General features: G+C 42.3%; 1 protein-coding gene across 26 annotated transcripts in view; it reads right to left on the bottom strand.

Moving 5' to 3' along the window:
* Positions 1 to 26,915, bottom strand: part of MBNL2 (muscleblind like splicing regulator 2) — an 82,994-nt gene that overhangs the window by 47,179 nt on the left and 8,900 nt on the right. For 12 of the 26 annotated variants that reach the window (XM_083435879.1, XM_083435875.1, XM_083435876.1 and 9 more), the window contains exon 2: positions 14,121 to 14,887. In XM_083435879.1, the coding sequence (XP_083292005.1) occupies positions 14,121 to 14,294 (174 nt within the window). In that variant the 5' untranslated portion in view covers positions 14,295 to 14,887. Of the gene's footprint in view, positions 1 to 14,120; positions 14,888 to 15,429; positions 15,603 to 25,554; positions 25,799 to 26,915 lie in introns of those variants that run through there. The other 14 variants (XM_083435869.1, XM_083435859.1, XM_083435880.1 and 11 more) reach the window with 7 other exon arrangements.

The following is a 26,915-nucleotide window of genomic DNA, read 5'->3' as shown; positions in this document are numbered from 1 at the left end:
GGGACCACACATTCGCTCAATAACACGCACAGACATTTCCCCTTACATTTTAGGAGAAAAAATCTGTGTGCTATAGAGAGAAAAATACGGTATATTAAAGTAACCACATAAGCCTGTGTACTACATAATCTTGTAAGAAATAAACATTAATATCATAGTTAAGTATAGCAACTATACCAGATTGGCTTTGAAGCACGTCTATATCCCACTGGGCTATTAAGGACAGAGGTGGAATTAAATGGTGGCAGAAGTATGGGTTTAAGAAAACCATTGGAATAGAAGTTGGGTTTTGTTAATAAAGTAAGGAACCCCCCCCCCTTCCCTCCACACAACACTATAATAAAGCCATCTGCATACTATAGTGAACATAAATTATAATTAATAAATTATGTGCTTCTGTTACATATGTTAATCCCATCCTTTTGCACTAATTACATAAATGGAAACTCAATTACTAAAGGGGCAAGTACAGCAGAGGAAGTTAAAAGGACCTAAATTCTATTATTCTGACCATCTAACCATCCATAAAACCTGCCTGCTTGGGACCATGGCCTCTCCTTTGCTGGAGAACAGGTTGAATTCTTCAGATCTGGGAACTAACTAGATGACACTGCTAATTGGAGAAATGGAAATAGGAGGTTATTAAGCAACTGGCCTGCAGAACAAGATGTGTTAAGAACGTATCAAGAAGGTCACCCAGGGCAGGATCCAGCCAAAGTTAAGCACTGGTGATTTCAATAGGAATTAAATATGCTAAACTCTGGCTGGAAAATCAATACCAATGGTTTACATATTACTCTCTCTCTGAGGCAAGGTCTACATTTTTACTACATATAGCCCCAAGTGCCTGGCACAATGCGAGTCTGATATCACCAACCGTCTCTAAGCTTTACTGTATTATGAACAATATACAGAGGCTTTATTTTATTAGTAGGCTTCATCCTTCATTGTCCAACCAGAAAAGTGGTTTTCCTAGAAAAGGGCAAAACGCAACAATCTTGCAAAGCATTCAAGTAGATGGATGAAAATTCCACCACTATACAAAGGCACATTCTCTTATCTCTGTGTGAGGCTGGCTGGCTGGGTTTCATTGCTTAATGATACTGCCAGAGCTGCAACTGTGCCATTAACAATGCATGTGTTTAGGGGGGCAGGATTTCCCAATGAGAGGGCAGCATGATAAAACATTTCCAGTTCCTTGGGAAGGTGACAAAAAATTATGGGGAGCAGATTAAAAATAAACGAAGAACTTCATTTGGCAAGTCATTCATTAATCTTGATAAAGCAGAGCTTGAGGGGATTAAAGAAAATAAAAAGACAGTCCAGGTTCCATTCACATTTATAGCTGAAATGAATACCTCACATGCCAAGGCAGAGTTTGCACGCATCCTGTATTATTCCTGCAAAAAATACATTAAAGCAGGGTCTGCCGGTGTAAACACGGTTTATCGGGAATGACCTTAGAGGCTGTGGGGAGGGGAAATTTGTCTTCTTCTGCCAGGATGCTCCTTTTCCTCCTTTGAGACTGAAAGTGCTCACCCTGCCATGGGGAAAACAAGCACAATACTTCCATTATCCACCTCTCTCACCTTTACAAGATCTAACCTGCAGTCTGGCATAACAGATCAGTCTGTTGGGTGGACCGGGTGTTGCTGCTCCTCCCAGCCTCAGTCAGCCTTCCTTACCTGCCTTCCAACCTCTCCAGGTGATGGTGCTGCCTGTCAGCTTTGCCCTTCTCAGTCTCATTGCTGCTGTTATACAAATCATTGCTGAAAAGGGTGGGGTGGGGGGAACTGGAATGAGCTGGCTCCGACTCTCATCAAGTCATCTTCTTGGTTACTTGAGCTCTACAACTTTTGTGGGTCCTCCCATTAGGCGAGCCTGAACATACTTAGCCTCATCATCAGGGCCCTGCAGGATCTGATTACTTTCTGCAGAGTTGTTCCGGCTAGCCTTTGGCTTGGAATCAACTTGATCCCCTCCCCTATTTGGGGACTTCCCTGGCTTTTTTCTGGCCCACGTAGGACCATTCTGGATAGTTGGCCTTGGTGAAGATTTGACGTTTTCATCCCCAAAAAGTTTTTGATTTGAGTTTCTACTGAAATGAGGCTGCATTTTAAATGCTGTATTTTAATCTTGTTTTTAAGTTGTATTTTAATCAATTGTTTTTATACCTGGTGTTAGCCGCCCTGAGCCCGGTCTTGGCTGGGGAGGGCGGGGTATAGAAAAAAAATATTATTGTTGTTGTTGTTATCAGATGAGCCGCCCAGAGTGGATGGGGAAACCCAGCCAGATGGGCAGGGTATAAATAAAATTATTATTATTATTATTATTATTATTTATTAGGTGCTATGCAAATAAAACACACCAAGAGTGGTAAGGGAATCAGGGAAGCTAGTCAAAATATGATTAACAAAATTAATCTGTCTCTGGCAATATCTGCAAAGCTGCCTAGCAGAAAAGTCAGAGTACGATGAAGGACATAGGTGGCAATTATTCTGAACAGACAACGCAAAGCAAATACTAGCTTAGTTCAGAAATCTGATTTCACTTGATCGAATTCTGGCATTCAAGATGGATATTTTTACATTCAGGATGACCACAGCATTGTAATACACAGCAAATGCATATTTCTAATTATCTCCATGCCACAGTCCCAACCACTTATAACAAAGATGACTGAGTTACTTGTTTCAAGCTTTTCTTTCTGACATGTACCTCATACCATGATTAAAATCACCATGGCACTTCAGATCTGAAAGATATTTAGGTTAAAAATATAACAGAGCTTAAACTGTGCTCTATCATTAGTCCTTTTCAAGTTTAAGATTTTTCCGTAATGCTTTTCAAACGACATGTATTCTAAAAATAACTGATTTACTTGAGTGAAGTCTTTTTCTTTTTCTGTCTTATATCAGTGTGTGACAGTAAAATTATGATGGATAAGTAGCATTTTGTCTGAAGAAAATTCACACAGCCAGATCACTAGGCAACATCTGAGCTGCAGGGCAGAAACAACCCTACTTTGGTAAGGATTTCAAGTTTACTTTATTAAAAGAAATTAATAATTGTATGCGGCTGTTCCTTGAGGAAAGGGGATGAACAGCTCTCATCAACATGGCACTGCAAATGATTGCTACAGATTATTCCTATCAACAGAGATGTCTGAAATTAATTTTATACACACAGAGATCTACAAATTAGAACTGGACTTGCAAATCTGGTAGCTAGCTGTGATATCAAATCCTGTCAGAATTTTAATGATCCTCACTTCTAAGCCAGGATGTTAAGGATCACATCTTAAATAGCAGCTAGTTTATTTAGGACTTTATTAAGTAACTGCTGCCTTCAAAATTTAGGTTGCAATCCTACTTCCCTATGTTGACAACAATGCAGCAGTCATCTCTCCACCGGCAGAGGTGAGAACTGATCTGAAGGTCTCTCCTGCCAACAGTAGTCAGTGGAAGCCACAAAATGGGATGTTTGGGCGCAAGGTCATGGAGACTTTGGACCAGCGACAGCAATAAAAAGGAGGGAAAGCCTCTCATCACTTACCAGGGCTTCAGTTGGGGTGGTATATCCATCATTCTGCACTGCCCCAGCCCTTCAGTATTGGTTTGCCCTGGTGCAATCCTAGACATGAGGGGCTGCCGTCCCAGAACACATGAAAGCTTTCAGGGTGCTCCTAAAAAGACGCCCCAGTTTCATGTTTTAAAAAAGTATTTTTCAAAGTGTGTGTGTGTGTGTGTGTGTGTGTGTGTGTATTGCACCTCAGAAGCTAATTCCAGACCCAGCTCTAGCCCTCTTGCCCCTAGAAAGTGACTCGCACCATGTGAGACTAGTAACAACATCCCACTGGAAATCTCAAGAGATGTGGTATAAAAATATATGGATTATATAGTTCTCAGAACATCTAACTTACCGCCATTAAGTTATTTAAGGGGGGACTGAACTTGTAATCTTCATAGAACTCTAGCCCAATGGTTGCCATTAATTTGATTCTGAACTGATTTTAGAATGTGTTTCAATTAAATGACTGTGATTTTATGTAAACTGTGCTATTTTTACTGTTGCTAGCCGCTCTGAGCCCGGCCTTGGCTGGGGAGGGCGGTATATAAATAAATTATTATTATTATTAATGAATGGTATCCCTTTTTAAGTGTCTTAATGAAGGGGGCAGGTTTAGACAGCCTCCAGCAATTCTTGACAGGAGAATTTGAAAATTCAGCAATGTTGCTTGGGCTCTTAGGTGTATTTGTACAACAGACTTAACATCTTATGTAATTGTGTTGTACTCCATTACACCAAAGTTGTTCTTGATTTTTGTGTTTTGTTACTGTTAAAGAGATTTATAATAATAATCTAAAATAATAATTAAAAAGGTTTTTGCCCACTTGGAAAGCAAGCTATAGGACAAAATAACTTCTGATTTCTGCAAAATGGGAGTGGTGTGGCTACCTCGTATATTTTTCCTGGTACTGATGAATGCTCTCTGTTGTTAATAGACAGCACCAGCATTAATGTTTGTATGTATGATCTCCATTATCAGGACCAGCAGGACACAGTGGACTTCCCACAAGAAGCATAAAGAAGGGGACGGTTGCCCCTCTCTAATTTTGTATTATGCCCCCCCCACCACCACGACACAACAGCCATTTTGTGACTGGCACCCCATCACTTGCTCAATATTTCCACACTAGTTCGCGAAAGTTGGCAACTCCTACTATAAAGGTTTACTCAAAATACACACTTTCAATGGAGTTTACTGTAAAGGAGGATACATGGGGTGGTTTTTAAATATTTACCTTGCAATGATATGCACTGTCAGTCAAAAACCTTAAAATTTTACTCCTGGGTGTCTTCCCTTTGTAATCATGAATAGATCAGTACGGTGATACCTCTGGATACGAACAGGATCCGTTCCGGAGCCCCGTTCACATCCTGAAGTAAATGCAACTTGCATCTGTGCATGCACGGGTTGCGATTTGCCGCTTCCGTGCATGCGTGAGACGTCATTTTGACCGTCTGCGCATGCGCGAGTGGCGAAACCCAGAAGTAATGTGTTCCGTTACTTCTGGGTCGCCGCAGAGCACAACCTGAAAGCACTCAACCTGAAGCAACTTCAACCCAAGGTATGACTGCAGTTCTAAATTAGAAATTCCTGGCTCATAATATTTCTAGCATTTCCAGATAAATCAACAAGTCTCATATCTAATTGTAATAATAATAATAATAATAATAATAATAATAATAATAATAATAATAATAATTTATTTATACCCCGCCCTCCCCAGCTAAGACCGGGCTCAGGGCAGCTAACAACCAATAAAAAACAAGTTGATTGAAATGCAACTTAAAAAACAAGATTAAAATACAACATTAAAACATTAAAATGCAGCCTCATCAGAGGAGGAGAAAGGAAAAAGAAAGAGGGGGAGGGAATCAACGTGACTCCAAGCCAAAGGCCAGGCGGAACAACTCTGTCTTACAGGCCCTGCGGAAAGAAATCAGATCCTGCAGGGCCCTGGTCTCATGAGACAGAGCGTTCCACCAGGCCGGAGCCAGTGTTGAAAAGGCCCTGGCTCTGGTTGAGGCTAATCTGACTTCCTTAGGGCCCGGGACCTCTAGGGTGTTGCTATTTATGGACCTTAAGGTCCTCCATGGGGTATACCGGGAGAGGACATCACACATTTTTCCTGGCATTTTTATTTCCCATTTCTACTCTCTCTGTTTCCCACCAGTTCAAGTTGGGGGGTACTAAATCTTGAGTCTTTAAAACTATAATCCTTAACACACTTACAAGAGGGGAAAATCCCCAATAAACACAGTGGTGCTTACTTCCAAGTAAGCATGAGCAGGATTGTACTGTAAATCAATTACCATCTAATAATTAGGAAACTGCGCTGAATGGATTATATAATTTCTCTTAATGAACATTCAGCTTTTTAAAATGTACAATCCCAAACTTAAAAAGGAGAAGCAAACAAACATATTGTATTTTGTGGTTCTCTTTAAACAACCAAATATATTACAAGTTGTACACTTAATTGCTCATTTCAATGTAAGATGACAGACTCTTCTGTTAGCAGAAGGCTACAATTTGAAACAAATCTATAATTACTAAGACAAGCTATTACAAGCCTGTGAATGTGTCTTTATATCTTGATGTTTCTACTTCAAGGAGATGCTACAGCTGCAAAAACAAAAAATCCCCGAAAACCTGAAAAACAAAACCCAGTCCTACTAAATATGTTGGTAAATATCATTGGTTGACCTATTCTTCCAATTATAAGGCTGAGTGGTTTTGGAGGGGGGGGGGGCTGATTTAAAAGGAGGTCTGAATACAATACAAATATGCTAAATTCAAACATCTTAAAGCAAAGTCATTTACAACTGACTCCATGACCCTCATTCAAACATAATGAGAAGATCTCTCTATCTATATACAGAAGTAGTGCACTATTATGGTAACTAGAGAAGGAACAGGGACTAGAACATCATCAAAAGTATTGTGATCCAGCCCCTAGGTCCAAGAAAAAAAGGTAAAGGTAAAGGTACCCCTGCCCGTACGGGCCAGTCTTGACAGACTCTAGGGTTGTGCGCCCACCTCACTCAAGAGGCCAAGGGCCAGCGCTGTCCGAAGACACTTCCGGGTCACGTGGCCAGCGTGACATCGCTGCTCTGGCGAGCCAGAGCCGCACACGGAAACGCTGTTTACCTTCCCGCTAGTAAGCGGTCCCTATTTATCTACTTGCAACCAGGGGTGCTTTCGAACTGCTAGGTTGGCAGGCGCTGGGACCGAACAGCGGGAGCGCACCCTGCCGCAGGGATTCGAACCGCCGACCTTTCGATCGGCAAGCCCTAGGCGCTGAGGCTTTTACCCACAGCGCCACCCGCGTCCCTAGGTCCAAGAAGCCAATCTCTATTCATTCAGAACAATCCATGAACAGAATCCAGTTTTATACCCTCCAGCTACCTCAGCAGTCAGCTCAGCTCTAAAAATAAATAAAAAATACATTATTCTCTGCAAAGAATGTGAACTCCTCTTCTGGGATTGACATGTGTCTAATGAACAACAAGCAGAAGCCCGTGATTTCAAATCAAATCACAGCGCAATCCTATAGAGGCATCCTCAAAAGTAGTGTCATTAAGTTCAGTAAGGCTTACTCTCAGAGCATGCAAGTATAGAGAACTGTGTGAGTTTGTGGAGGCAGTTAGAGGATGGATTAACAGATTGAGACTGAATCTCGACAAGACAGAAGTACCGCTGATAGCAAGTGGGCAGGTGTGGAGGACTCTCTGGAACTATGCCCCTAGGACCAGGTGTGCAGCCTGGGGTCATGGACAGCTGTCCATGGAGGCGCAGGCCAATTATGTGTCCAGGGGCTCCATCCAGTACGCCAGCTGAGAGCCTACTTGTCTGCGTTCTGTCTCACCAGAGTGGTATATGCTTTGGTTATCTCTCGCTTGGACTACTGCAATGTGTTCTACGTGGGGCTACCTTTGAAGGTGACCTGGAAATTACAATTAATCCAGAATGCAGCAGCTAGACTGGTGACCGGGAGCGGTCGCCGAGACTATATAACACTGGTCCTGAAAGACCTACGTTGGCTCCCAGTACGTTTCCGAGCACAATTCAAAGTGTTGGTGAGGACCTTTGAAGCCCTAAACAGCATTAGCCCGGTATACCTGAAGGAGCATCTCTACCCGCCCCCGCCCCCCATCATTCAGCCCAGCTGGAAAGAGAGGTCCAGTTTTCAGAGCCTTCTGGTGGTTTCTTCATTGTAAGAAGTGAAATTACAGGGAACCAGGCAGAGGGCCTTTTTGGTAGTGGCACCTGCTCTGTGGAATGCCCTCCCCTCAGATGTCAAAGAGAGACACAATTATGCAACTTTCCGTAGTTATCAGGATGTTTTTAATGCCTGATGTTTCATTATTTTCTATTAGATTTTGTTGGAAACTGCCCAGAGTGGCTTGGGCAACTCAGACAGATGGGTGTGATACAAGTAATAAATTATTATTATGTTGTTGGTGGTGTTGTTGTTCTGACGTACAACCAACTTTAGAAAATATCTGACTAGTAAAAATGAAGTCTGATTTAAATCATTTTAAAGCAGGATTTTTCTTATTTATATAGTATGAAAGCCTTAAAAAGAGGGGGTTATTAGATTATAAGAATCCAAGGGAAGCTGCACTCACTTAAATCATTTTTATGTGATTAAGGTAAAGGTAAAGGTACCCCTGCCCGTACGGGCCAGTCCTGACAGACTCTAGAGTTGTGCGCTCATCTCACTCTAGAGGCCGGGAGCCAGTGCTGTCCGGAGACACTTCCGGGTCACGTGGCCAGAGTGACGAAGCTGCTCTGGCAAGCCGGCACCAGCGCAGCACACGGAAACGCCATTTATGTGATTATTAAATTCAAAAAATTCTGACATATATACAATAATGGGGTCTGAACTGGTGATGACTGGCCAGGAAAGAGATACTGGGGTTGTGGTCACTGTGTGTCAGCTCCACATTAGGGAGTATTAGGAAAGGAGTTTTTAAAAAATGCTAATATGGTAATGCCATTATACAAACCAGCAGTTGGAGTGCTGGTTCAAATCTCACCCCTGCGATGAATCTACTATGTGTCTTTAGGCATGACATTCTCTTTCAGCAACAGTCCATTCATCTGAAATATGGGGATAATAATGCTTGCACACCTTGCAGACTCAGAAGGATTACAACCACAGAAAGCACGTGAAGCACTTTGAACAAGTGAAAACGCTTTACAACAATTAAGTATTGTTATACTACAGCCTGATTTAAACGGTACCTTTTAAAATTACAACTAAGGTTTTGCCATCTCCCTTAGTAAAAATGAATATTGGGGAGGGGGGGATAGCCTGCATTAAATCTGTTTCAGCAGCAAAGATATAATATCAGATCCAGTATCAACTTTAAACATTAACAGGCCATGCACATCAGATATGCTCTATTATAGGGCTGGCAATGTGGTGGTGTTCCCTATTGGAACTGAGAACTATTGGAACTAAACTATTTGCTAAGTTTAGTATTAGTACCTTGCTCTCAGGCAGAGAACACTCAGGCACAGGGCTAGCTATTTGTGCGACTTGTGCTTCTAGGTAACAATTCTTAAGGAACATGATGCATTGAAGTTCCAAACGATTAAGTCTCAAACATTTGGGCCCATTTTATGCGTTTGGAATGGAAAAATTAGCATGCATGTTTTCTTCAAATATTTACCGTATTTTTCGCCCCATAGGACGCACCGGCCCTTAGGACGCACCTAGTTTTTTGGGGGGGAAATAAAGGGGGGGAAATTATTTCCCTCCCAGGTGCGGGGCTGGGGAAGCCCGAGCTTCCCCCGACCCCAGCCCCCAAAACAGGCTGCTATCCGCAAGCCGTGGGAGAGCTGCGCGAAGCCAGAAGCCTGGGGCGTGCTGAGCGTAGCGCGCCCTAGGCTTTGGGGTGCAGGCAGCTCTCCGCAAGTCGCGCAGCTCTCCCACGGCTAGCGGATAGCTTCCTGAAGCCTGGAGAGCGAGAGGGTTCGGTGCACACCGACCCCCCTCGCTCTCCAGGCTTCAGCAAAAGCCTGCATTCGCCCCATAGGACGCACACACATTTCCCCTTCATTTTTGGAGGGGGGAAGTGCATCTTTTAGGGCGAAAAATACGGTATCTCATTATAATCCATGTGATTACTCCAGTATTGATCTGGATTAAATGACTGAAAAGTGGAGGGCCACAATTTTAGATCTGGGATTAGTTACTGTTGAACTCCTGTCACCCCTAGGTAAGGTATAAACATTATGTATGTATTCATATTCTGGTACAGAAAACAGATGTCTTTAAAACAGACAAGGTGCGTATTTCAGGGACCGGATGATGACATCCAGCTCTTGTTCTCCTTTTTGCATCTCAGACAAGTGAGGTGTTCAGACTGTTGAATCACTGTCTGGGGTAGACAATGGGATGGATGAAGGCTACTTAACAGAAACTCAATCCTGACAAGATGGAAGTTCTATTATTTTATTTAAGGCATTCATGCCCCACTTTTCACCATATGTCCAAAAGTGGATATGGGCAAGGGGTACATCTGGTCAGGCAGATGGTGTTCAGCCTGTTCTGAATTGATTTGCACTCCCCCTAAAATGATCAGGTTCCTAGGTATGGCCCAAGTGACCTCTGTTCATGAAGCACCTTTTCATCAGCTTCAGCCACTGTTATCCAATGAAGCTGTCTTTCAAAACTGCACAGAAACTGTAGTTCAAAATACAGCCTCTAGGCTTATAAAGGCCAGTTATTGGGCAGACATATTTCAAAATATTGCATTTTTAAAATTATTATGCAACACCCCCTACGAACATTATTGATTATAATGTTAAAGGGAAACAAAAACACCTGGTATCTTGCCAGTCAATACAGCTAACAAATATTAATGTGAAATATGGGTAGTAATGTTAAGCTGTCTTTTGCTTTGGCCCTGGTTATTCAATAATTTGGATCACCTCGTGGTGATTTTTCTGTTCCTATTCTCCCTTTGTGGAGCTTTCTTGTTGATGGGTCTTCATGTGTTCAGACTTTTAATGAACTGCACCCAAACAAACACTAGCCCTTAGCTGCTAAATCCAAAAAAATATTGATGCATATTTGAAATAATACTTCCTACTATGTCTTTGGCTTCACTGCAAGCCTTCCTTCTAAGAAGACTTTTGGATTAGTGTTTAATTCTGCTGAAAACTGTCTAAGGCTATTGTCCATATGTATGTGTGGTAATTCTCTTCTAAAAGTTTGCAAATATATTATATCATAAATGTTAACTTGGTATACCTGGAATATAACTTCTAGGCAGGAGAAAGGCGTAAAGAAGGAGTAAGGTGGCAGAAAAGTTGGCATGATGAAAACACACCACTGGCTCCGCTGGTGCATCTACACTGTGCCAACTTCCTGTAAGCAATAGTGACCCACCTAACAGGACGTCACCGTGGAATCTCTGCTACACCCAGCGGGTCACTTCTGCTAGTAACCACTGAGAATCTAAAGCAAATTTGGCCAAGTGATTAGTATCACAGTTAAGGATTTCATGAAGATGGAATAAAAGTTGTAAAAATATATGGCCAACAAAATGCTTTCAATTAGGAATTTCCTTTTCTCTAGAACCCTGATACTTTCATACCCATGCTCTGCTGCAGCCCCTCTGGGGTTATGTCTCTTGTAAATATGAACTAGAAGGAGAGCAGATTCTGGGCAGCAGGCAAGAAGTTTTCATCCCCTAATCATTTTACAGTTCTCCACCTTGTTCATTCATTCAGCTTGGAGGGAGGTGCCTAATCTTTTACTGAGATTGAGAACAGAGACTGAGATATTGTGACTAGCCCCAAATCACCAAGTGAGTTAATGACAGAGTGGTTTGGGGCAGCTGTGCTTGCTGTTCCCATATCTGTCCAATCAGACAAAAAGCAACGGATAGGTGGGTCAAATTTTTAAGAAAAAAAGAAGGGTGCTGGCGGGAGATGAACTTTCCACACCATCGTGAGAAGTGACAGGTGCCCCCCCCCCTTTCTTTCTTTCTGTTTAGAAAGCTCACACTACCTGTGAATAAGGGCAGATCCATGAAGAAACAAATGTCTTTGCCTCCATCATGCTGAGTTCGTCTCTGTGCTGTGACTTGCGAACAAGCCTCCCAGCCCCCAGGGTCATCATGCAAACTTGCTTACATAAAAATTTAAGCAAAGATAACTCTGCTTGTATGAAAAGCATGGCAATGGTGACCCCCAAGCCATGTTCAATCACTTGGACTCCTGTTCCTGCTGCTAAATATTTAATTGCACATAGTGCCAAGTCTTCCTTGGTATTATACAAATTCACGGGTTACGGAAGCAAGGCAAGTTGCGTTGAGCGTAAAATGATTTATATGCGGCGCATATAGACTAAGAGAGCAAAGGATGTGCATGTAACAATAAAACATGCATGCTTTAACTGTCCTAAATGAGTTAGAACATCTCTTAAGAAGCTATTAAAACACAATATGATAATCCATGGATTAAGGTCATTAATAGTGCACAAAGACAATTGTTTGTCTGAAGGACTTGCATGATATAAAGCCAACAGATTTTCCTGAAGGGGCCTTTCTTTTTTCTACAGTTACTTCTCTCCCCCCCCCCCCCGCCCTTAACATACATCTCTCTCCAGACCAGAAACACACCAGAAATATCCTAAAGGAAGGTTATCGTGTGAACCTGTTTACTGCTAAGATGTACATTTGCAGACTAACTTGCATCTTAGTGGTGATGCAAACACTTCCTCTTCTTAAAGGGTATGCATATATCCAAATGTCTTAGATTTAAGATGTGCAAAGTTGAAAAACATTTTATGGAAGGGGGCTCTAAGCCAAAGAGAGAATGGGCATGACTGACAAGTACTTACCATTCTGAGAAATGGAGCATAGAAGTCTACACACTATCCAAGTACCGCCACTAAGCCAAAAATAGCCTTAATCATTTAACCACATCAACGTTTTAAAACTAAACAGGTCTTTTGATTCTCAGAACTAAGCATTTGACTCTTAATAAGCCTGTATAAACAACCAAACCAATTACAATAAAAAATGCACGATAAAACTTTTGTTACTCTTATGCTTTATACAAACAAAAAGTTTCAAGAAGCTGGACAGACTTTCTCAGGCTGATCCCACAATTTGACTGCGAGGAGGAGGGCTGAAAAGCCAATGGGCTCCCAGAAACCCTGCTGCCCTTAGCTTAGGAAGGTAGTGGCTGAAGAAAGAAGACATGTGCACCTTGTAGCATCAACGGACTATCAAACAGCTTTGGTGAAGCTCTACGGCTTCTGGGATGCTAAGTATGCTAATTGGAAATGTTGGGGTTTATAGGAGAGTGGGTTTAGGGACGCTGGCAAGAGATACTGGGCTCTGACTCTCATACACCAGGCCAGTTGACTTGGGTAGGATAGAATAAGCAAGGGAAGAAGAAGTGCCTCATCTAAAGGTGTCATTTACAGGGATCTGTAGCTAAAGGAGCTTGGGGTGCTTTCAGAATATGGCAGTATTAAACACATTTGAATCTCTTGATTTTTCTAAATCGCATCATCAGTTTTAATTCTAGAGGGGATTGAGTAAAGTTGTGTGTGCCTCCAGCCCATCTAGTTTGTACATTCGCATTAGAAGTTTTCAAAACATAGCCATTTAAGACTCATTTGAGGAAGTGGCCTTATAGACAAGTTGTTCACAATGTATTAGCCTGTGTGTAAGAATTACCTCCACACTGTGGAGGCTGACAGGAGGGAGGTAAGGCCAGAGCAATTAAAGCTGCAGGAACAGTGGGCAGCCTCTTTTGGTAGTACTTTGGGAACGTAGGAGCTTATAATTATGTAAATCAATTTATTACTCATGGCATACTAGGTGACACCACAGACTTTGAGATTCACAGCTACAAGGAAAATATGCAGTCTCTCCCCCCCCCCCCCTTTTCTTCTTCTTCTTCAAATAAGATACAACACAGGCTGAACTCAGACAACACCTCAAATAAAAGGAATGGTGATCTAGTTTGGATGTAATGGAAAACCCATGTTTGGCTTTCGTTAATAGTTTCAGGCTCATGTGTTCCCCTTCACCCGCCTCCATTCTCCTATTCCCTCCTTGACTTCCTAGTCCAGGCATAGGCAAACTCGGCCCTCCAGATGTCTTGGGACTACAACTTCCATCATCCCTAGCTAGCAGGACCAGTGGTCAGGGATGATGGGAATTGTAATCCCAAAACATCTGTAGGGCCGAGTTTGCCTATGCCTGTCCTAGTCTGTGGAACACCATAGTCTGCTGTTCTATCCAGACCGGACTTTTGAAACACAGACAGCAGTAAATTTAATTAAGCTGGGTATAGAGAGAGGTTGGGAAACAAAAAGAGGCACGTTCCAATCCATGGTTTGCCTACTGTACGTTTGGAAGCTCACATCGTAGTCTGGATTCTAAGCTGCTGTTAATACAAACCATACTTTGTATTTAATTTACACTGCAACTATTAACAGCAGCAGTATCTTTAAAATCACTTAATAAACCATTATTTCTTGCCATAAACAAGACACATAATGTTTAGTTCTTACCTTTAGGGAATCGAAGCAGGCAATAACTCTTCCATTTTCAACCTGGCAGCTTTTGGGTGGATGTGCAAATTTACATTCCTCATCAGAGCGTGAACAAGTTCCTCTCTGAAACTGCCGGCACACTTCTAATGTCAGCCATTTTGTATCTCTTACAGGAGCAACATTCAAAGCCATGATGTACAATTGATTTAGATTTTGAGAGTTGCTGTTAATGAAATCACCTCGAGTTATGAATTCCAACAACTCAGGGAAACCCTTTCAATGTAAATAGCTCCTTGCAGCAATGATGTAATAAATGCTTCAGAGAGTCCAATGCGCACAAAGCTGAATGAGACAACTATTTATCAGCAAGCATGTCAATCATCAATCAATATGTGCCACTTGTAGACTTTTGGCTGCACAATATTCATGCTCGGTAGCATTTCTGGCTGTAGAAAATGTGAGTCCCTCGATGGTTTTGTTGACACCGTTTTGTTCAGCAAGTTTTATTTTCATGCAATGGCATTCCTCAACAACATTTTAGCCCACTGTGTCCTCTTTGTTGGCATTGATTACACGGAAAGAGCTACACATTCAGCAGTTTTCATGCCCAAACTAATATTTTCCTCAGGCTCTGTAAATGCAGGAGTCAGTTTTGCATCAAGTGGCTGGCAAACTGCTGCAGATGACACATAAGGTAAGAGCTGGCAGAGAAATCGTTCTGGGGAAAAGCAGACGAATTGTTTCTTGTACGAGTGACTTCAGAAAGGCACTTACAATGCATGGACCTGTGAAAATAAAGCAGAAATCTTATTCAAACAACTTTCAAATTACCTGTGGTTTTTCGCCCTATCTAAGTAGCTTTATGGCATTAGCTGCTTCTTACAATGTGCCACAGATTTTTAAAGCCAAGGATATGTAAAGGAAATAAAGAACAAACTGCACAATCAGCTAATCTCTTCATCCTTAAATGACAAACACAAGTTTTGCAGGAAACACTCGTTTATTATTATTATTATTAACTAGTCACTTTCACTATCAGTATCAGTTGTAAGGTTTTTTCCACCTCAGACCTTCTAACACAAATGAGCATTTTCCACTGTTACTTGATATTTGTCTGTCTGGGCTGACTTTGGGAGGGAAGGATTAAGCTGGGAGACGACAAAGTTCTTAATGTTTTAATGCATTTGACACTCAGACTTGGGGCTAGCTACATATTAAAAATATAAAACAAATTACTGATCATTCTAGTCCTAGCATAATGCAGATGAACATGCTTACTATTCAGAAGGCTCTATAACAATTTCCAGTTCATCATTTTACTACTCACAAGGCAATCCTATGCATGCTCAGTGTTTAGGGCTGCAGTCCCAGTTTGCATTATTTAGCAGCTATCTCCAAGCAGTCTGTCCTCATTTCCTCAGGAGGTAAAGGCCTTCTCTGAATGTGCCTTCTTCCAGGAAAAAAATAGCGTTCCTCATCTCTTAGCAGAGACAAAGTCTGTAACCCTAAATAGATTTCATTGCAAAACATCGTGACTGGCACCACAGAATGTAGCAAAAAGTGTACTAGGAATCAAATGGATGGAATTATTTTGCAAGGCTGATCAAGCTTTGTTTATTTGTTTTCTTATTTATAATGTTCACCTACAAGTAACAATTTCATTAAAATGAACCGCATCTTCCTTGCCAGGATTACTTAACCTGATCCACTGATCCACTAGCCACTATAAGGTAGGTTGGGTTTTTTTTAATGTGCCTCATGCTATTTACAGGATAGCAATGAGCTTATTAAGAAAATCTATTGGGTTTACTTCAAAGCTGGCTTTATATTATAATAGCACGGGTGGCGTTTAGGCCATGTGGGAAAGCGGGAGGAAAAATCTACCACCAGCTGCAAAGGAAGCAGGGCCCATGTTGCTACAACGGCAAAAACTCTCCAGAAAAGAATTCCTTTATGCAAGGCTGGATAATTGTGTATTGGGTCAGCTTAGTTAATGTATTTTGAAATCTGTTGTGACAAGAGAAGGCACCCCTTGTGCCCCGATAATGGCAGTGAGGATTCATCACACGTTGTTGTTCTGCCAACATCATCTCCCTTCCCATCATGGTTAAATCCTTGAACTGGTCCTTAAGCAACAGGACAGGACAGGGCGGCTGTACCTCTCCCTACAACGCTGGGACCTTCCTGGGTGTGGTGGGTTATCGTGCTCCTCTGTATGGTGCTGCAGACCAGGGTCTGAAGGATTCAGGACTCCGCGGACCCTCACATCAGCTGCAATGTTCTACCAGGTGAGCTGAGAAGAGCAAGTCTGAGGGTCTTTGGGGAGTGGCCATGGCTTAGCAACAGAGCACATCCAAAGGGCCCCAGGTAGGGCTGTAAAAGAGCACGATCTGAAAACCTAGAAAGTTACTTCCAGGCAGAAAAAGCAATACTGAACTAGAAGGACCATTAGTCTGACCAGCTTCCTAAAGTCACTTCTGTGGCAACTCCACCCTCTCCGGCAGGCAGTACAGCACCAAAGTGATTCTTCTCCCTACTTGGGACAGTCATTTGCAAAACGGTTGTGCTGGGGGAGGGTTGCAGCAATTAGGCCATGGGTATCCTAAAGGCTCCATTTTATCCCCCATGCTTTTCAATATCCACACAAAACTGCTTGCAGATCTCTGTGGGAGTCCAGCAGCACCTTTTTCTTCTTACACAATTCTTAGATCATTACTCTCTTCCTTTTTGTTATGATTTTCTCTGCTTCATTCAGAAATGAGCTAAAACTGGTCAACCCCATCAAATGCACATAAAATAAACTTCTGTACGCAGCACTTGTTGGGGGATATACTAGCACTACACCAGTGTCTTGACTAACACGCATTAAGTATGAAGGGCAGATGCACACCAACAGCTGTCTGCACATGCTAACAGCTCTAGCTGGCTGAAGGTCCCCTTCTGGTGTGCATTCAGCATTACAAGTCCACAAATTATACCTGCTTGAGAAACTGAGCAGCAAACGCAGGTATTGCATGACGCTGTTCTAAACAACTCATCAGAAACAAATCTCAAAGAATCTGCAGTGTATCTAATGTTAAGAACAGAAGACACGATCATAGAATGAAAGTCCAACCCTCTGCAATGAAGGAATCTTTTGCCCAATGTAGGGCTTGACCCCACAACCCTGAGATGAACAGTCTCATGCTCTACCAACTGAGGTATCCCTAGCTGAGTTTCCTGTATTGCAGGGGGTTGAACGAGATGACCTTTGCAGTCCCCTTCAATTCTATGATTCTTCCCCTCCAATTCTATGATTCTAAGATAACTCGCCTAAGAATAGGCCGAAATAAGAATACACTCATATTAAGGTAAAAGTTAAAGAACTTCAAAGTCACTACAAAGTGTACAGGGGCTTGCTTGTACACTGAATTCACTGCAGAGAGACACCCATTCTTTGTCGGGATGAGCTTTGAAAAGCCAACAGGCCAATTACGTTTAGCTTACCATACAGGTTCACATGTCATGCTCACCTAATCAATAAATGATTGGGAATGTTCCACAAGTTTCAGCAGTCCTTGTTCCGCCCCATCCCCCTCACGCGCAGCAGCTTCACCCCTCCCTTCTGTGGTTTGCAATAACCAAAGCTTGCCAATGCCATGCAACTTCAGGCCAGCCCTAACCAGGACCGCTTCCAAACCTACGTCAAACTAGGATTTCAATTTCAAACAAGGATTTGGAAGCAGTTTGTGAAATCTTTAATAAAATCTGCTGCCTTAGGTCTACTCTGCCTGTGGGTTTGTCGGTCAAGCCCAGGCAAGATGTAATGGATAACAACTCTTGCAAGTAGAAAGTGATCAGGCCAGTCAGGTTAGTTTCAAAGCCATTAGTAACTCGCTGCAAAAAGGCACATTGCTTAAATGAGGGTGTCTTTCCTGATGCCGCAAAAGCAAGTTAAAAGTGTAAGTAGGCGTATGCTATGTTAGGAAATGCAAACTTGCAACAGCTCTGAAAGTGGAAAGATTCTATAGGACACCTTTGCGCTGAGGTCTGATTTAAAGGTTACCTTTGCTGGGCGGGAGCTGCCTCTCTGGCTGTGAACACACCACATGTTTAATGCACATTGAAAGCACATGACTTTCCCCGAAGTAGTCTAGGAACTAAATGCCGGAAATTGTAGCTCTGCAATGGTTAAACTACCGTTTCCAGGATTCTTTGAGGTAAGTCATGTGCTTTAAATATACAGTGTCTGTGTGCTGTCTCCAGATCTCAACTCCCTTGAGCCCTTTCTTCATCCCAATCACGTGGGAGAGTTCAAACTGCTTAGCTACTATCTAGTAAGTCCCCACAGAATCTGGTTTCTGCTGTTAATGTCAGCAGTACTTCATAATTCTCATAGGGTTTGGACATACGGAGGTTTTTTGGTTGTGTGAAATCCCATTGTGATGAACTGGCTCAACCATCAAGAAGGTAATATTTCAACTGAGCCGGGAGATAAATAAAAACCAAAGACTTCAGTATAAACACACTTCCTAGGAAGTAAGACCTGCCAAAATTATTGGAAATTATTTTCCGTGTAATCACAGTTAGGATTAGGATCAGAGTGTAAAGTATCCACAAATTATCCAAGCCAATAAACCCAATTGAAATCAGTGGGATTTGATATATTGGGGTTTTAATATGCGTGGTTATTAAATTACAAAATGTATATAATGGTCTGCATCCCTTGTCAACTATTGAAACATGTTTTGAATGGGTACATATGTAATGTTAATTCGTGCTTCACTCCAGGTAGTAGGAAGGAGCGCAGGGAACACAGGAAAGAATTTACCATCAGAAGCTAAAATTAAATTAGCAAAAGAATGGCAATTAAGATCAATACACTCAAGGGAGCAACAGCAGAGCACAGTATATCAAAGAGATGATATGCGGATATTAATTAATTCATACAGGAACTCAAATTGTAGATATGCTGTTATTTACCAATTACCAGATGGATGTTTGCGGAATTCGAGGACATAAGGCAAATTTCAAATCTTATTTTTGCACGAGACTGTCCTCTCTGCTTAATAGTAGTTTTATTATATCAATGTCATTCTTAAGTATCCATATATTGTATTCTAAATTCAAATACCACATCAGCAAATATCACCTAACAACAACAACTCCAACTAGTATCTTTATATTAAATGTATTTTTGTGTTTTTATACTGTAAACCGCCCAATGATCCTTGGGCTGAAGGGCTGTTAATTAATTAACTGATTGGATTGATTGATTGAATGTAGGTGCACATAAGCCCCATTAAACTCAATAGGGAATATACACAAGTTATGTTTATTAAGCATTACCTCTTCTTTGTTTTCCAAAAAGCTAATGCACTAATGAGATATAACTCAAAAGGCCAAAGTCTTGCCAGACCAAAGATTTTAAGCATCTATTGATTTCAGTGCAAGTTATTTAAACACATGGTTAATATTCCCATTAAAATCAGTGGAACCGGATCATGCCCCAAGAGTCAACACGATAACATGCAATAGCAACCATTACAATTTCCACCATCATTCCCTCTAATATCAGTGCATAAATGAAACCTTCATGGTTGCTAACGAATTCTTCTTATACCTGCAGGTGAATACAGTACCCGTCCTCCCTATTCTAAACATAATGTATTCTGCTAGCAGCCTCAGGCAACATCCATCACGAGTAAAAGCAAAGAGTGTTAAATACTTCTGGAACAGTTTTTTTCAGGCTAGCATACCTTACCTCAGTGTCCACATGTATATTTAGAGATGTATATACTTCACATTTTCCTCACACTACTTGAAGTTAAAAATATACTGCCAGGTTCTCTTGAGCTGTGCTTTCTACAATGAGAGCATTCAGTGCCCACCCAATGAAGGGCACACACCTTGGTAATCACAGACTTTTTGCCACAAGTGTTCTAGCACAATTTCCTGCCTAACAGCAGGACTATCCATTCACAAGTCTTGGCAGTCCAGAGCACAATGTGCCACAAGCAGAGAGAGCTGACGCACTGCACAAAACAACTTAGAAAGCAAACAGTTGTTGATGTCTCAAGCAAAAGGACGGAGGCGCATGCGACTCCTGCTCAGTGGTGTCCAGCCTATATGTACAGACAATTCTTTTTCAGACTAGTCAGATCCCCAGAGGATCGTGCAAAAAGGAAATTATGCATGACACAACTCCATCGCATCCCAAGTACTGTGGCATAGGGCCAATTCACAGAGTAAAAGGTAAAGGTAAAGGTACCCCTGCCCGTACGGGCCAGTCTTGACAGACTCTAGGGTTGTGTGCCCATCTCACTCAAGAGGCCGGGGGCCAGCGCTGTCTGAAGACATTTCCGGGTCACGTGGCCAGCGTGACATCGCTGCTCTGGCGAGCCAGAGCCGCACACGGAAACGCCGTTTACCTTCCCGCTAGTAAGCGGTCCCTATTTATCTACTTGCACCCAGGGGTGCTTTCGAACTGCTAGGTTGGCAGGCGCTGGGACCGAACAGCGGGAGCGCACCCCGCCGCGGGGATTCGAACCGCCGACCTTTCGATTGGCAAGCCCTAGGCGCTGAGGCTTTTACCCACAGCGCCACCCGCGTCCCACAATTCACAGAGTACCATCATCCTAATAAAGGTTGTCTCGACCCAAAACTGTCACTAGAAGAATGAAAAAAGCTTGGGTTTTAGGTAGCTAGTAGTGCAAACGTATGATTCAGGTGCACTATATCTTGCCTTGCCCAGTGTCCTTCAAAAGGGGAGTGCCCCAGCTACTATTGTTACAGCACATTCCCACACTTCATGCTCAATTTTCTTCCCATTTGCTATCGCAGTGGCTGCTTTCCTCCAAGTCTGCTTTCCATTATTACTGTTGTTGTTGTTTTAGCTGCTGCTGCTGTTGGCATCCGTCTCAAGAGACCTCCACGGGTGAACATTAGCAGCACCAGTGACCTACCTGGGATGCAAACCTGCGCATTGTGTATGGAGGTCCTGGGCTGCCCAGACAACAAGATCTCTCTGATGTGGGCCCAAGGAAAGCAGAGCAACACGTTTGACAACAGCTTGGCTGCAGAATTTTCCAGAAGGAGGCATGTAAGCCCCCATCCAACTGTCTTAGGGACACCACTCTGAATTTGTGTAGGGTTTACTCCTTGGCCTTTTCTTCTCCCGAAGATATCATGTAAGGCTGTGGAGGTTTAGGACCAGAATTCTCCTTCTCTTGTATGGGTTGCCTTCTCAGGTTGATGAGCCCAATCTGCCCCTCACTTCCCTCTATGGCATGTGCCAAAACTGCCTTCTTGACCATTGGACCCGCGATTGCTTTTTTCCACTCCATCTGCTGGAGCCTATCTTTGAATGTAGGGGAAATCCCTAACTCACTGAGGGTTTGAGACCCATCAGCTGGTTTAGCCAGCCAGTTGAAGCCTTTCCTGGTGTGTGGCTGCTGTCACATACTGACAGCTTCTAGGAGCCACAGGTGAGAGCTGAGTGCATAGTGGGGATCAGAGGTGCTACTCCTCCCCTAACACCCCGTAAAGGTAAAGGTAAAGGGACCTCTGACCATTAGGTCCAGTCATGTCCGACTCTGGGGTTGTAGCGCTCATCTCGCTTTACTGGCCGAGGAAGCCGGCGTACAGCTTCCGGGTCATGTGGCCAGCATGACAAAGCCGCTTCTGGCGAACCAGAACAGCACACTAAAACACCGTTTACCTTCCCGCTGGAGCGGTACCTATTTATCTACTTGCACTCTGACGTGCTTTCGAACTGCTATGTTGGCAGGAGCAGGTACCGAGCAATGGGAGCTCACCCCGTTGCGGGGATTTGAACTGCCGACCTTCTGATAGGCAAGTCCTAGGCTCTGTGGTTTAACCCACAGTGCCACCCGCGTCCCTTAACACCCCATACATCATTATTAATTATCATCGTCGTCATCATCATCCTATTCTTCCCCCAAGGTCCCTGAGCAGGTTACAACATTAAAAAAAACAGTATTAAAAACATTTTAAAACAACTTACAACACCCAAAACAAGGTGGGTCCTAAAAATATACACCCTGAGTGTCAAAAGCCAGTTAATGCAGTAGGTCTTCAGAATTGGCCGCAAGCTGTATAATGAGCATTCCAGACCTACCTCTGTAAGTACAGAGTTCCACAACACAGTGACTGTCACAGAGAATGCTCTCTCTTCCAGTCACTACTACACCAAACTTCCGCAGGGAGAGGAACTACCCTCTGTTGATCTTAGTCCCCAAGAGGGTCTGTAGAGAAGGAAGTGTTCTTTCATATACAGTGGTGCATCGCAAGACGAAAAGAATCCGTTCCGCGAGTCTCTTCATCTAGCGGTTTTTTCGTCTTGCGAAGCAGCCCTATTAGCAGATTAGCGCTATTAGCGGTTTAGCGGCTATTAGCGGCTATTAAAGGTTTAAGGGATTAGCGGATTAGCTGCTAAAAGGCTATTAAGCTTAGTGCCTTAGAAAAAGGGGGTGGGGAGCGGAAAAAAAATCGCAAGAATCGCAAGACATTTTCGTCTTGCGAAGCAAGCCCATAGAGAAATTCATCCTGCGAAGCACATTGAAAAACGGAAAACCCTTTCGTCTAGCGGGTTTTCCGTCTTGCGAGGCATTCGTCTTGCGGGGCACCACTGTATTTAGGGCCTAAGTTGTTTATGGTTTAAAACATTAACATGAGAACCATGAATTGGGTCTGAAAACGAGCTGGCAATCTAGCCCCAAAGGACTAGCACTACATGCTTCCTCTTATATCTACTGAAAGTGGTATTTGCGACGATGCCATGTAAGATGCTGAAACACTCCAAACTAGTCTTCCACAACCTTTAGATGTTTTGAACTGCAGTTTCCATCATCCGTGATTACTGACCACACTGGCAGAGGTTGGTGGAGGCTGTAGAATCCAAAGCATCTCGAGGTCACCAGGTTGTGGCTAAGGAAAGTTATTTAAATTATATATTAGATATATGTGACAGACATCTTACTTATAGATCATACTAACAGAATTCAAATAAAAACTTAGGTCTTGTTTATTGTTAGGGTGGCACCTTATCTTCATCTTGGACTCGTAGATTTGGTGTTTCAATTTATCCATCAGAGCTTACATATAACATCAGCCAGTGAGTTGCATAGTAGTGTCCTCCCTTTACATTCTTTACAAGCAATCTGAAGTTGGGAGAATTAAAAAACAATGCCATACAAGGAGCTACAATTACAGGGGAAATGATAAAATGATCCACTGGGATGCGTGGGTTAGGATCCAGCAGATCTCTGGCTGAGCAAGCAGATTCTTGGCACAGCTGGGCTACGCTGTCTTAACTCCCTCAACTTCGGCTCAGCCAGAGATATGGCCAGTGTATCTCCTCCATCCCAGTTTACCTGAGATCCAGTGAATCTTAAACTGGAGAAAGCCCTGAAAATGGGGTGCTCTGGGGTGTGGTTGGACTTTGTCTAAGCCCTTTCAGCTGAGTCATATGAACTGGCAACCCGGAATAAATCAAACCAGGAAAAAGGGAAATGTAACTAAAACACTATTTAAAGGCTTGTTTTTCCTCTACCAGGCTTAGGCCTGGTAGCAACAACCCCACTGCTTAACAGAGTTTGGATCTGGTGTAACTTTAAAACTGGTTTACTTTATGGCAAGCTTGCTTTATGCTGCTGTAGAATTACTCCTTAAGTATTCCTAAAGGCAATTCCCCCCCCCCTTTTTTTTAGTAATTTCAAAAAGGCACCGTTCTAAAATAGAAAAGCAGCCTATATCAATATCAACCTTCCAGCAGCTCTCTGAACAAATGAAGGCAATCACAGAACAATCCTACACATATCTACCCAAAAGTCTCATTGGGTTCAATAAAGTTTAATACCAGAAAACTGGATATACAATTGCAGCTATATTGCACCAGCTATATTCCAATCAACACTCTGCCATATCAGGAAGTAAATGATAGGACAAATGAGAAGTTAAGCGACTCCTCACTTAACAGATACTGTACAAGAAAAACCCCTTGCGCGTTTGGATTAACTAAAAATTATGTGCAACTTTGTAAAGATAGGTACAACATTTTTCAGTGAAACAAAATTGGAACATTTCTTAAAATTACAGAGATGTTGCACTGCATAGAAGCAACTTGATAAATCTTTGAGTACATGCCCTAAAAACCAGACAGTTACTATTCTGCTTTTGCAATACCAGTTTGTTTGGTAGCAGCTAAATACAATATTATAGTTCAACTCTGAAAGCATGCTCAGTCTGAACTCCTTTAATTGAGAAATGTTTTGAGAAATGAACTGTATGCTTAAATATCCATGACAGATCATGAATTAGTATTTTTCATGCTTCAGTTTTAAAAACCTTCATCATAAAATCATGTGTGTGTAAAAAACAATAGTCAAGAATGAAAAAAAAATGAGAGAAATGAACAACTAACAACCAATTTCTGCAAATTAATTTCTTCTTGAACACAGTGGGTATAGAAGACAGTGAAATTAACAGTTAACTCTGCCTTTCCAAACCCAACTTTCTATTCAGAAAAATCAGAGTCTTCCATCCCAACTGCAGCTTTCCCCAATCTCATAAGTGAGAGTATTCAACATAAATCTTCTGTTGCTGCTTGTAGCTAGTTCTTATCAAGTAAACTGACACATCTTGGCTTTAAAAGCCAGACCTCCTCATTAAATTATTCTGCTGGCTGTGTGTTCTCATTAAAAATGTATATAGATAAGATATCTGCAGTAACTATTACTAGCCTGGCCATTTCTGTTTTATATAAGGGTTCTACAGTACTGACAACTTTGGAAATAACATGACAAGTTTGAAAATAACACTCCAAATCAATCACTGCTATCAAATCATGGAGACGTACATTGCAATGGGCTACGATTTCCACTGTTCTTTTGTGAAGAAACAGATTCCTTTTAGAAATTATGGCCATTGCCAAATTTTGGCGGGTAACTTAACTAAAACAATCACAGGCTTACCTGGGAGTAAGCCCCATTGAACACAGCGGGGCTTATTTCTGACGAAACTGGCACAGGGTTGTGCTGTTAGTTTAAGCTGACATCCGCCCGCTCCCCCCCCCCCCAAGACAGAATGTTTTATTCCATGAACTCCTTTCGAATGTCTGTTGCAAAGTTCATTAATCCCCTTCCCAGATTCAAGGTTCTTGGGATTCATTTAGACATGCAATACTTTTTAGAAACATTGACTGCTTGTTTCCTCACAAAAAAAAAATGTGTTATTTTTCAATAGATCTGTCCCATCGCCCTATAGAGAGACAGGATCACTTGAATTGCTTTACACTGAATTCTCTTAATAAAACACAAACATCCTACAGTGACTCTTTGTACGGGGGGGGGGGGGTCTCTGTTTCTGCCCCTCTAAGCAACACATATGGTATGCAGCATACTGCAGCAAACTCTTTAAACATTCAGTAAAAGAAAAGCAGCCTCCTACGTACCTTGTGTTGCTCTGTCTATCTGACACTTAAATCACACAAACAGAATACTCTAATGCAATAGCGGTCCTATCTTTTCGATTGCATCATGACGATGAATAAGTCTCCGGTGAAATAATTACCGCTGCTTATTTTCTCCCGCCTCTCTGGAAGCCGTACGCTCTATCTGGGGATTTTCCTTTCGATGATGAAGCAAAGGCAGCCTGAACTCTGTTGGTGAACAACCGCAGCCCTTCCTTCCAGCAAAATCCCTCCCAGTCCACTGTAGCCAATCACACAGAAGTTCAGCAGCTCTATTAGTCCTAAACTGGTTGGAATGCATTGACTGACAAGCCAGCGCAGCTTGCCTAATGTGCAAAAACAATGCGTCCACGCCAATGAGAAAGGAATCTCCCTGGAAAATGGTGTTTCTTGAGAAGGTAAAATGACACCTCTACAAGAAAACAGAAATGCAAGAAGCGGGTAGGGGGAGAAACACCACCAGATGCTCAGGCACAGATTCAATTGCAGGCTGATTTGAGAATGCTTTGAAAGAAAACACATGAGAACACGCACACAAATACTGAAGGAAATAATTTACATTTTAAAATCAGACTAAAGAGTCACCACCACCAGCTTTTTCCCCCCTCAGAAGCAGTAGTGCTGGTATGTACAGGGTTATGGGTAACAGGCTGCCATCTGTTGGTACTGAGATTTGTTCGTGCATATTAATCCAAGTAATGTAACCTTCACTTAAAAAAAAAAAAAAAGGTTGCCAAAATAAAAGCTGATGAGTTTAGACAAGCGGTTTATAATCTCCACATTCAATGCGGAAATTGCATTTTTTCTTAGAAAGAGGTTTGCCACAAAAAAAATTCTATAGCATTACCTCATTTATTTAGCTTCTAAATTTGAAAAAGAGTCCGATGTTATATTTTTTAAGTTACATTCGGCACACATGAGGTAGGGAAAGACCTGAGAGACTGTCTTCATCCCTACAGAATTATTATTTGGGGGGGGGGGAGAGGGGGGTGTTAAGATCAGCAGAGGGTTCCCTCTTGGTGGTTCTGCCACCTTCCAGAGTTCAGGATGTGGCAGCCCAGCCACAGAGAGGGCACACCTGTGGAACTAGATCCCCACAGAAGCACAGCTGGCATTTTTCTGGCATGGGTCCTTTGCATGCTGAGGACGCATCGCCTGATGTTTGATAGTTGAGATTCAGAGCCGTAGCCAACTAAATTTTACTCAGAGTAGGCCCACTGAAATTAATGGATCTAAGTTAGTCATGTTCATTAATTTCTATTGATGCACTCTGAATTAAAACTAACATTGGATACAACCCGTATAATTTAGGAATCGCTCAGTTTTTCTGTTGTAAATTGTTT

This window comes from Podarcis tiliguerta (genome assembly GCF_965153285.1).
Source record: "Podarcis tiliguerta genome assembly, chromosome: 4".
In the NCBI taxonomy this organism is placed as follows: Eukaryota; Metazoa; Chordata; class Lepidosauria; order Squamata; family Lacertidae; genus Podarcis; species Podarcis tiliguerta.
The sequence above is the reverse complement of the archived record's forward strand: the minus strand, read 5'-3'. Positions and strand labels throughout refer to the sequence as shown.